Here is a 12,471-nt window from a genome sequence, read left to right on the forward strand (position 1 = left end):
TAATATATTAACTAAAAATATTTTAATCAACAAGATAAGAGAAAATGTCAAAAATAAATCTGTGTATTTCTAACAGGAGAAAAAAATCCCGTGTTCAGAGGAGTTCTCACTGAGTAAGACCCTGGGTGATCCAGTAACAATCAGAGCCTGGAATATTGCTGGATTGCCTACAGATACTTTCTCCGTAGACAATGGAGTGATTGTTAACAACTCCAGGCGCTGGTAAGGAAGATAAAGTGTTTATTTTTCAATTATTTTATTTGAAACTTTTTGAACATAGAGAAAAATTGAAAGGATTTCAGAGTAAGCACCCATATAGCTACTACTCCTAGATCCTGCAGTTAACATTTCATTATTCTTGTCCATCCCTCTATCCATCCATCAACTCATCCTTTTTTATGTATTTCTACATATGTTGCAGACATGGACGTACTTCCTCCCATATACTTCAGCATGCATATCATTAAGTAAAGTTCAATATTTTTTTTCTTTTGAGGTAAAATTTACATACGATGAAATATATACAACTTAATACAAATACACAAAATACACAAACCTGTGAGTTCTAACAAAAGTATGCACTTGTGCAGCTCAAACCTCAGGGTTTGAGTCAGGGTATAACACAGTCTTTTTTGTCCCATCCCAGTAAATCCCCTCGTTCACTGCATAGGAAATTATTATTCTGATTATTTTCCATCACAGGTTAGTTTTGCCTATTCTAGAACTTCATATAAATGAAATTGTACTGTATGCAGTCTTTTGTGTAAGGCTTTTTCCACACAGCATAGTCTTACTAATTTTTGTTGCTGAGTATTATTCAGTTACATGACTCTGTAATTGTTTATGTGTTTTCCTGTTGTTGGACACTTGGGCTGTTTCCAGTTCTTAGCTATTCAGTGTATTGATTTTAGCTAGGTATCTACTTATTTTCATGATACTGTAACAATAATTTATGCAATTTCATGTAAATCTTTTATAGCTGCTATCATAGTGTGATAACTGTATGAGCTTTGCAGATGGTTTTTATTATCTTTTTATTTATATTACTTTTGGAAACTTGGGAAATTATTCTCATCTGAAAGATATTTTCTTGTAAATAGTTATCTAGTCATATTGCCATCTAATATAAAAGTCTTTTCTTGACCTTATGTCAAACAAACTATGATGGATAATACTGAGTTCTTATATTCATGAGATACTATTTTAATACCTTATATTCTCACAAATTCCTATGAGTGAGTTCTTCTTATTATTCCATTTTATAAATGAGACAGCTGAGGCCCAGAATAAATTAGTAGTTTGAAATTTAGTGAGATAACTGAGCTAATAAATGGTGTAATCAGAATTTGAACCCAGACAACTTAACTTCCAAATCCTAATTCTTACTTACTATGTTAAGTGAAATGTGAAATAGGATATCACATTTAACTACCTTTAAAACTGTAATGGAAGTTTCAGTCTTCTTTTGGGATATAAGATATGGTAAAGATACAAAGAAATCTTATATTCTGAAAGTTTGAGGTATTGTTTGTTTATATTCTTTGGAAACCTTACTAGATACTTCAAGACATCTAAGTCTCCTTTATATTGATAGTATTTTTTACTTGAGAGTGAACATCCTTAGGTTGAAATGTCTAGGCAATTGGTAAAATCCCTGGTAGCTCAGTGGTAAAGAATCTGCCTGCCAATGCAAGAGACATAAGAGATGTGGGTTCGATCCCTGGGTAGTGAAGTTCCCCTGGAGGAGGGCATGGCAACCCAGTCCAGTATTCTCGCCTGGAAAATTCCACGGACAGAGGAGCCTGGCAGACTACAGTCCATGTGTTGCAAAGAGTTGGACACAACTCAAGTGTCTTAGCAGCAGCATTATAATCTGAGGAAGTATAATTAGCTATTCCCAAAAATGTGTTCTCTTGTGGAGCAGGGAATGTTCTAATTAACAGAATATTAGACCCTAAGTATTAATTTTGTTTTAGAACTCTTTTTTATGCATTTGGTGCCATTTTGATTTTTAAAATAGCAGTTTAAAATGTTAGCAGAATGTCTATTAGGCTTAATGGAAATCCAGAGAAACCAGAAGTTTCAGAGTTGTATGTAAATTGAAGAAAACAATCTGTCATTTTCTGGCAGAAAGATAACTCTTCTAATAAAGTAATCTTTCAGTGGTGTCACTACTTTGTACCTGATATTTTTGGGCTGGCTGATCAACAGGTCATGGATTGTGTCAGTTTTGAAGGATAAGTCTCCATCCTTATAGACCAGACTTCACTTCTTGGCAGTTGGGACCAAAGTGGTCATCTATGGCCATCATCATTCTTGACATTAGGCTGAGTGATGACAGAGGCTTAATCTCCTCTCCCTACCTCCTGACAGCAGAATCCAGTAATGTAACTTATGTTCACTCTTTTGGTTACTCACTTTTGAGTATCTTAAGTATGAAAAGTGTGTGTGAAAGTATTACTTGCTCAGTCGTGTCTTACTCTTTGTGACTCTATGGACTGTAGCCCTCCAGGTTCCTCTGTCCATGGAATTATCCAGGGAAGAATACTGGAGTGGGTTGCCATTTCCCCTTCCAGAGAATCTTCTTAACCCAGGAATTGAACCTTTGCCTGCTGCATTTCAGGCAGATTCTTTACTATCTGTGCCACCAGGGAAGCCCATCTTAGGTGTACCTCAGAGAAAAGCTGGGCTATCAGACTATTGTAATGTGAAAATTGGTATCTCTCTCAATCATTCTCTCTCTCTCTCCCTCTCTTACTGTCTCTCTCAGGCTGTAGGACCTACCTTCCTTGTTTTTCTCCACTGCTTCATTAATCTGTCTCTGATTATTTGCTGACTCTGTTCTTCTGTACACATGGCCATTCCTTAATGAAGCCTTAGTTCCTAAGTTCACTAAACACATCTGTTGAATAATATACAAAAACCCAAATCATTAAGTACAACTGCAAGTCCCATGAGAGAAAAATCTGATTAGTCTGGCATGGGACAAATATCCACCCTAGTCTTATCACCTATGGCTGGGGGCCGAGCCATTATGGTTAAACACATTGGTATAGGTCAGGAATATAAAAGTGAGACAACGAAAAAGTGAAAGTGTTAGTCACTCAGTTATGTCCAACTTTTTGCGACTCCATGGACTGTAGCCCACCAGGCTCCTCTGTCCTTGGAATTCTCCAGGCAAGAATACTGGAGTGGGTGGCTATTTTCTTCTCCAGATCTTCCCGACCCAAGGATTGAACCTGGGTCTCCTGCATTGCAAGCACTTTCTTTACCATCTGAAGAGTCATAAACTGGGAAAGCAGTTTAACAATAGGACCCTATTACATTTATTGTATCTTTGGATGTGATGAAAGGTAAGGATCTAATTTTAATTATTTTATAATGATAACCATTTACCCTAGCGGTGTTTATGGAGTTATCCTTCCTTTCCTCACTGATTTGTAATGCTGTCTTTGTCCTTTAGTCTTTCTTGTGCACTGGTCTGAAAATGTCTTTTTTTCCTCTATTTTTTCTTTAATTTTATGTCGGGCTTATTGCATATAATATATGCAATAAAATTCAACCTTTTTAGAGCACTTTTATGAAGTTTGACTCACTCCAGTACTCTTGCCTGAAAAATCCCATGGACGGAGGAGCCTGGTAGGCTGCAGTCCATGGGGTCGCGAAGAGTCAACACAACTGAGCAACTTCACTTTCACTTTTCACTCTTATGCACTGGAGAAGGAAATGGCAACCCACTCCAGTGTTCTTGCCTGGAGAATCCCAGGGACGGGGAAGCCTGGTGGGCTGCCATCTATGGAGTCGCACAGAGTCAGACACAGCTGACACGGCTTAGCAGCAGCAGCAGCAGCATGAAGTTTGACTAAAGCCTGTGGTCATATGATCCCTGTGACAATCAAGATGCAGAATATTACCAACCATCTGAAGCTTTTATGTATTTATTTTTGGTTGTACTGGGTCTCATGGCTGCACCGTTTTTTCTCTAGGTGGGACGAGTGGAGGCTGCTCTGTAGCTGTGGAGCACAGGCTGTAGGGCTCAAGGGCTTCGGTAGTTGCAGTTCCCAGCTCTAGAGCAGAGGCTGGCTAGTTGTGGCCCACAAGCTTAGTTGCTCCATGGCATGTGGGATCTTGCTGGATTCGCACCTGTGTCTCCAGTGCTGGCAAGTGGATTCTTTACCACTGAGCCACTAGGGAATACCCATTTGAAGCTATTAAATGGGAGGGATCATATGACTCTATTCCCCCTATTTTTTAAAATAGAGATTATAATTGACAATTTTCACTTGCAATCAAAGTATTTTGATTATTTGTACTTAAATGGAATTATTGATACATTTAGATTTAAATCTGCCATCTTGCTAGTTCTTTTCTGTTTATCTCATCTGTTATTTTTTCCTTTTATCTTCTTTTTTTCACCTGGCTTTGGATTAATTGAGTTTTTTATGATTCCATTTTATCTCCACTACTTGCTTACTGGTTATACATTCCTTACTTTTAATGTTTGCTCTAGAGTTTATAATCAGTTCAGTTCAGTTCAGTTGCTCAGTTGTGTCCGACTCTTTGTGACCCCATGCCAGGCTTCCCTGTTCATCACCAACCCCTGGAGCTTACTCAAACTCATGTCCATTGAGTCAGTGATGCCATCCAACTATCTCATCCTCTGCTGTGCCCTTCTCCTCCTGTTTTCAATCTTTCCCAGCATCAGGGTCTTTTCCAACAAGTCAGTTCTTCACATCAGGTGGCCAGAATATTGGAGATAATTTACAGAAATCATTACTTTTTGTAGGGGAATGAACAAATAACCATATTTTTTTCCAATAATAAAGTTATGTCAATGTATGGCAAAAATCACTACAGTATTGTAAGTAATTAGCCTAATTTTTTAAAAATATATAAATAATAAAACTAAAAAATTTTTTTTAAAAGGAGGGGAAAAAATGTTCCTTTAAACAGGACTTTGAAAGGTACTAAAAGCATCTAGTCTAACTACTAGCAACTTTTAAACAGTCGTATGCAAAATAACTTTCTCATTTCTAGAACACTTTTTATCTGTTTGCTGTGATAGCAAAGTAAATTTTAACTGGTATCTGAACTTGTGTTTTCAATAGGATTTCAGCACAATTTGAGTGGAGAAAGAAGACAACCATACAGCTGTTGTTGAATTGTTTTGTCTTTTGGACAGGAAAGAAAATAAAAGAACAGAGTTATCTGGGATTAGTTGATTAAAGAGCTTATTTTTAGGCTAAGGGAAAGGGGATTTTTATCCCTAGAAATTGTTGAAATAGAAGGAGAATGTCTGGGAAAGCCAAAGTAACATGAAGTGAAAATTCCCCTTTCTGTGTTAATATTAATATTTTAAAAAATAATTTAATGCATTGTACCGAATACAAAAGGAACTCAGGACAGTCAGTATCATCACGGAGAAGGAGGAAAGCACCTCATATATTGATTCTCTGAAACTACGAATTGTATGTTCTTGAACACAAAGTCTTTTACCATACTTACATAAAAAAAATTTCCTAAATAGATCTCAAATATATACGAGACTAAACTTGGAAACTTAGTTTATGTTTCTACTCATAACTTAAGGAAATCCATTATAGGCCAGTAGATCTTTTATTTTAAATTCTTATCCGATACATAGGATTATTTTTCATATTATGTTAACAGATGATATGTGTTATAATTACTATGAAGACCATGTGTTACATTGGAAAGAGCACAGCTTACATATTCATAAGATCCTACTTCTGACATTAAACTAGTTTCTTAACCTTAAAACCTTGGGCAAAGTACTTAATTTCTTCATTTCAAAAATAAATGAGAATGAAACTCCTTTTTCCTTTTCCTCACAGAACTTTTGTGAAGATTTATCCTGATAATGTATGTGAATATTTATTATTTAAATTATATAATTTTAGATAAATCTCAACATCTATTTAGTCCCCTGAAAATTTCTTATTGTATTTTAGGCCTTTAATGATTGACCCCCAGGGTCAAGCCAATAAGTGGATCAAAAACTCTGAGAAAGAAAATCAACTTAGTGTTATTAAGCTATCAGATGCAGACTATATGAGAACACTGGAAAACTGTATTCAATTTGGAACTCCACTTCTATTAGAAAATGTTGGTGAAGAACTGGATCCATCCTTGGAACCTTTACTACTTAGACAAACTTTTAAACAAGGTAGAAGTTTATTGGTATTAGTTGCTAAAACTGAAAGATGATTGGATTATCTTTGAGGCTTATCTTTGAGGGAAGAAAACTACTACATAATTTTATTTTTTTTCTAATTTTATTTTATTTTTAAACTTTACATAATTGTATTAGTTTTGCCAAATATCAAAATGAATCCGCCACAGGTATACATGTGTTCCCCAACCTGAACCCTCCTCCCTCCTCCCTCCCCATACCATCCCTCTGGGTCGTCCCAGTGCACTAGCCCCAAGCATCCAGTATCGTGCATCGAACCTGGACTGGCAACTCGTTTCTTACATGATATTTTACATGTTTCAATGCCATTCTCCCAAATCTTCCCACCCTCTCCCTCTCCCACAGAGTCCATAAGACTGTTCTATACATCAGTGTCTCTTTTGCTGTCTCGTACACAGGGTTATTGTTACCATCTTTCTAAATTCCATATATATGCGTTAGTATACTGTATTTATGTTTTTCCTTCTGGCTTACTTCACTCTGTATAATAGGCTCCAGTTTCATCCACCTCATTAGAACTGATTCAAATGTATTCTTTTTAATGGCTGAGTAATATCTTAATAATGCAAAACTTCTGTGTCATTGTTATGCATGAAAGGAAATTTGAACAAGTATCAGATATTCTAAAATAAATACCTTGCCTTCCTTTGATTGCCTTAGTCACTGTTATTTAGATTGTTGTTCTCTAGAAAACACACTTAAGTTGAATCCAGCCTGAAATTCCTTTATCTTATGACCAAGGGCCACACAAAGTCCATTACTATGAATAGCAATGGTTAACGTGGACCAGAGTTGACTTTAGGTAAACATTGTCCACCTTGTATATCTTTCTGCTTTTAAATTTTTTCTCTGTCAAACTCTAGTACTTTTAAGAGCTTTAGTCATATATAAATAATTTTGGAACCATTATTGAAAATTAATAGAGGAAGTAAGATCAAAAGGAATCTTAATTTAGAAGGCTCCATGACAACCAGAAAAGACATCTTATATTACCCCAGAATTAATGATTCATGCTATATAATTGCTTACTTGCCTCTGTGTCTTTGGCTTTTGCAACACTTGTATTCTATTTGAAATTACTTTATGACATTTTACTTATAACCTAGGATGGGTTTTAACAGAAGGGGAAAGGCTATGTAACTTTGGCTTATTTATTATGCATTTTTCTCTGAAATACAGGTGGCATTGATTGCATCAGACTTGGTGAGGTCATTATTGAGTATTCCTTTGATTTCAAGTTTTATATCACCACAAAGTTGAGAAATCCACATTATATGCCAGAGCTGGCTACAAAGGTATCTTTGCTCAATTTCATGATAACTCCAGAAGGACTTGAAGATCAATTACTTGGTATTGTTGTTGCAAAGGAGAGGTATGTATTTTCTTAGATACTTTCAGATAGTCTAGAAAAGAATATTTGTAGGCCATAAAGTTGGCTTGAGGCTCAACATTCAGAAAACTAAGATCATGGCATCTTTGTTGATCATGACAAAGATGATCATCATGGCAACTTTGGCCACCTGATGTGAAGAACTGACTCCTTGGAAAAGCCCTGATGCTGGGAAGGATTGAAGGCGGGAGGAGAAGGGGACAACCGAGGATGAGATGGCTGGATGGTGTCTCCGACTCAATGGACATGAGTTTGAGTAAACTCCAGGAGTTGGCGATGGACAGGGAGGCCTGGCGTGCTGCAGTCCATGGGGTCTCAAAGAGTTGGACACGGCTGAGCGACTGAACTGAACTGAATACTTCTGTTATGTGATTATTCTGAAATCTTGTCTAAATTTTATTGTTGTTCATTCGCTAAGTTGTGTCCCACTCTTCGCGATCCCGTGAACTGCAGCATGCCAGGCTTGCCTGTCCTTCACTATCTCCTGGAGTTTGCTCACATTCATGTCCACTGAGTCAGTGATGCTATCTAACTAACTCATTCTCTGCTGCCCTCTTCTCCTTTGCCTTCAGTCTTTCCCAGCACCAGGGTCTTTTCTAATGAGTTGGCTCTTCACATCTGGTGGCCAAAGTACTGGAGCTTTAGCTTCAGCATCAGTCCTTCCAGTGAATATTCAGGATTGATTTCCTTTAGGATGGACTGGTTTGATCTCCTTTGTCATTATAAATTAAATAAATACAGAATTCTTTAAAACAATCATTCTATAACAAATAAGTTATAAGCCAACCATGTTATATTGGGCTTTTAGTATGGGTAATAGGATTTAGGTGATGTGCCATGACTTTTGACTTGTATCTGATTGTTTGAAAAAAAAATTTTTGTTTCTTGAGATGTATGTTTTGGACAAAATCAGAAATGTGTTCAAAGACATATACAGAATATTAATGAAATAAAATACTTAGGACAAGAATGAAAAAGCAGGATACAAAACTATATATGATAGGGATAATTTGTTTTTCAAAGTTAATACATGAATGGATATCCATATATATGAAAAAAAGATTGAGAAAGAATACACCAGAATATTAATAGTGATAATCCTTAGGAGTAGTAAGATTATGGATAACTCATTATTTTTCCATTACTAGCATGTGTTATTTTTTTTTAATGAGGAAAAATATTATGATCCTTGGAAGGGCTACTAGTAAAGAATTGCTTCCTGGGATTTCCTTTAAAGTGGCTAAGACTGTAAGCTCCCAATGCAGGCCCATCTTTTATCCCTGGTCAGGGAACTAGATCCCACATGCCACAACTAAGACCTAGCACAGCCAAATAAATAACTATTTTTAAAAAAAGAATTGCTTCCTGAAGGAAATCTTTGACTCAGCTTGAAGCTTAATATAACACTATCAAGTAGTCAATTAAATGAAATCAATTTATAAGTGAAAATATGTACCATGAGGTACTTTAGTTATTTTCAGTATTCATCCCACTTGCATAATATCTAAGACAGAACTATGTCATAACATATTCTATAACATGAATTATGTTATTTGAAGTTTCATACCATCTTTGTTAAGGTATTAAGTGCCAATTCTTTTACTTTGAGCCAGTTGTATAAGTCATCTTTTCTGTGTCTGCTATTATAGAAGAGATGCTGAAAATGAGACTGAATATGATTAAGCCAAGGAATAGAAGTTTCATATTCTGAGTGTCTTTTCCAGTTCTTATTCTCACACAATGAGCTAAGCCATATGGGTAAACTTAACATATTTTTGGACTTAACATAGTATATATTATTGCTGCATTTTACATATTTATAATTAATGCTTTTTTTTTTGCTTGAATTTCTCAAATCATTTTCATGGAAATGTTTTTTCCTTAAGTTAAAGAGGTTAATCATCTTAATTTGTGTTACGTGTCTACAAAATTGTTATATTTAAATGCCTACAAAATGGTGATGTCTAATATTTAGATAAAATACTACAAATTTAGATCAAATGTTTTTATCTTTTTAGACCAGAGTTAGAAGAGGAACGAAATGCTCTTATTCTTCAGTCTGCAGCTAATAAGAAACAGCTGAAAGATATAGAGAAAAAAATTTTAGAAACATTATCATCTTCAGAAGGAAACATTTTAGAAGATGAAAGTGCGATTAAAATCTTGGACTCTGCTAAATTGATGTCCAATGAGATAACCAAGAAACAACAGGTAAAAAAAGAATCCTAGAAATTTTTTTGATTCTTTGGAGTCCAGTTTGCTCCCACTTCCTAAGTAAAGTGCTGTAGTAGGCTTATGGGAAGAGGAAAATAATTCATAAAATACCACAGCATATAAACTAGTTTTAAACTCATAAGAATATCTCTTACTGTTGAATCATTCAAAATCTGTGTCATCTATGTGGTACCTATAAATAGAAGAAATAAATTTGGAGTGAAAAAAAGTTTTAATATAATTTTTGTTGTTCCATAGGTAGGGTAAGTGAGTCAGGTTCATTCAAGTTTTGATTGACTCCTCAACTAAAACTTCAGTTTGAGAACTTGGCTTGCCTCTGTTCCTGGTTGGAACTTAAGATGTATGAGGTCATTGCTGGTTATTTGGACAGTACGTGGTTCTAGGAGCTAATGAGGATGTTCTTCTGATGTTGCCTTGTCATCTGTCTGAGAGGGAGGAGGTATGAGAGTTGGGAGTGGCAGGTGGAGGAAGAAGACTCACACAACAGCATACTTGCTGCAAATTAATCTAATGCAGTCAAATGGTATTTAAAAATTTTTTTCAAATGGTATTTTTATATTGTCTTAAAAAAATATAATCCTAGTGTTACAGGTTAAAGGGGCCTTAGCTATTAGTCATTTTAGCATTTCATAGTTGAGAAGAGCAGGGCCCAGAAAAAATAGTTAAGCCCCAAGTTTACACAATGAAATGATAATACAGATTGACTTCAGTAGGCTTACTTTAATGATTTTCAGACCCTTCTATCCTCTTTAGCCCACCCAATGAACTAAACATATCTTTAGTATTGGGATAATTAAAAAATAAGGAGAATCCTAAGTAGAAATTTCACTAATTGCTCGGCATCCTTCTGTTTGCACCCTACCTCACTCACCCGTTTTTGGGGGAGAGGACTTCCCTTTGGGATGGGTTTAGTTTATGTGAATGTGAGGGAAATGACTCTCTCTGGGTGTACTGTTTTGTTTTGTGCTTGTGTTTTTCATTTCAAGAGAGCCAAAAGGAGTAATGTCTCAGAGTAGCCTCTCATCTGGGGTCCATGGCTGAGATATTTGATAATGTCTACCTTCCCAATTACTGTCTATCAAAACAGAGCCCATTCCTCACTCTCCTCTCACCACATTTTTTTCAAAGTGAAAGAAAAGACAAGAAGCATTTATCAGCTTATGTTCTATTAGGCTCAAAGAGGAAAGTAGATATCAATATTTATTTGTTCAAATACTTTATCTTACAAAAAGAGAGAAATTTAATCTTGTCTTTTTGACTGGGTCTCATTGATCTTTACAAACATAATTTAGAAATCTCTATATATTTTGATTCAAAACTTGCTCTGTATATGGCCATGACTTCTGTTCCACCCACTCAACGTCAGAAAACATCTTTACAGCAAGTCTTTGCACGTAGTCTAAAACCCACCTTCCTTTTTGTCCCAAACCATAAATTAAACAAACACAAGTGAAACTTTAAGGATTTGTTCTATAGGTTCCAGAGGTTTCCCCCCAACAAAAGTTGTCATGACTAAAATACATTCTAGTGGATTCTAGGGAAGTATATATAAATATAAAATATATAAATATTACTGTATAAATATATAATATATATAAATATCAGGAAATTTTTACAGATAATAAATTCTCCTCCTGGTGAATTTCACACTTCAATTTTTTAACATCATATGCTCACAATGTTTATTTGTTAGAAAATAACAAATTGTTTGATTTTAGGTAATTAATAACAATTAATAAAAAATCTCTATGTGTTCATACTAAGGGTTCAAGTATATGTAAATGTAATGCTATTTATAAATATACTATAGAGCAAGCCTTGGAACCTGAGTTAAATTATTATTTACTCTTCTTACTGTTAATGGTAAATGTAATGTAAATTAACATTTACCATTAACAGTAAGCAAACTGAACTGAACTGAACTGAATGGTAAATGGTTCGGTTCAGTTCGGTTCAGTTCAGTTCAGTAGCTCAGTCATGTCCAACTCTTTGCCACCTCATGGACTGTAGCACGCCAGGCCTCCCTGTCCGTCGCCAACTCCCGGAGTTTACTCAAACTCATGTCCATTGAGTCGGAGATGCCATCCAGCCATCTCATCCTCTGTTGTCCCCTTCTCCTCCCACCTTCAATCTTTCCCAGCATCAGGGTCTTTTCCAGTGAGTCAGTTCTTCCCATCAGGTGGCCAAAGTATTGGAGTTTTAGTTTCAGCATCAGTCCTTCCAATAAATATTCAGGGCTGATTTCCTTTAGGATGGACAGGTTGGATCTCCTTGCAGTCCAAGGGACCCTTAAGAGTCTTTTCCAACACCACAGTTCAAAAGCGTCAATTCTTCGGTGCTCAGCTTTGTTTATAGTCCAACTCTCACATCCATACATAAGTACTGGAAAAACCATAGCTTTGACTAGACAGACCTTTGTTGGCAAAGTAATGTCTCTGCTTTTTAATATGCTGTCTAGGTTGGTCATAACTTCCCTTCTAAGGAGCAAGCATCTTTTAATTTCATGGCTGCAGTCACCATATGCAGTGATTTTGGAGCCCAAGAAAATAAAGTCTCTCGCTGTTTCCATCTATTTGCCATGAAGTGATGGGACTGAATGCCATGATCTTTGTTTTTTAAATGTTGAGTTTTC

The 12,471-nt window shown here is 35.8% G+C and overlaps 1 protein-coding gene across 26 annotated transcripts in view; it reads left to right on the plus strand.

The window, feature by feature from the left end:
* The window catches only part of DNAH12 (dynein axonemal heavy chain 12), a 191,553-nt gene that overhangs the window by 143,645 nt on the left and 35,437 nt on the right, over positions 1–12,471 (plus strand). For 25 of the 26 annotated variants that reach the window (XR_015151493.1, XR_015151494.1, XR_015151495.1 and 22 more), the window contains 4 exons: positions 77–222; positions 5,973–6,187; positions 7,394–7,586; positions 9,623–9,815. Coding sequence is in view for 22 of the 26 variants with exons in the window: in XM_086367336.1 (XP_086223462.1) it covers positions 77–222; positions 5,973–6,187; positions 7,394–7,586; positions 9,623–9,815 (747 nt within the window). In the remaining 4 variants the exon portion in view is untranslated. The remainder of the gene's footprint in view (positions 1–76; positions 223–5,972; positions 6,188–7,393; positions 7,587–9,622; positions 9,816–12,471) is intronic. The other variant, XR_015151496.1, reaches the window with a different exon arrangement.

The sequence above is a fragment of the Bos grunniens genome, chromosome 22 (genome assembly GCF_055505025.1).
Source record: "Bos grunniens cultivar Pamir isolate PY7600 chromosome 22, Bosgru_T2T1.0, whole genome shotgun sequence".
Lineage (NCBI taxonomy): Eukaryota > Metazoa > Chordata > Mammalia > Artiodactyla > Bovidae > Bos > Bos grunniens.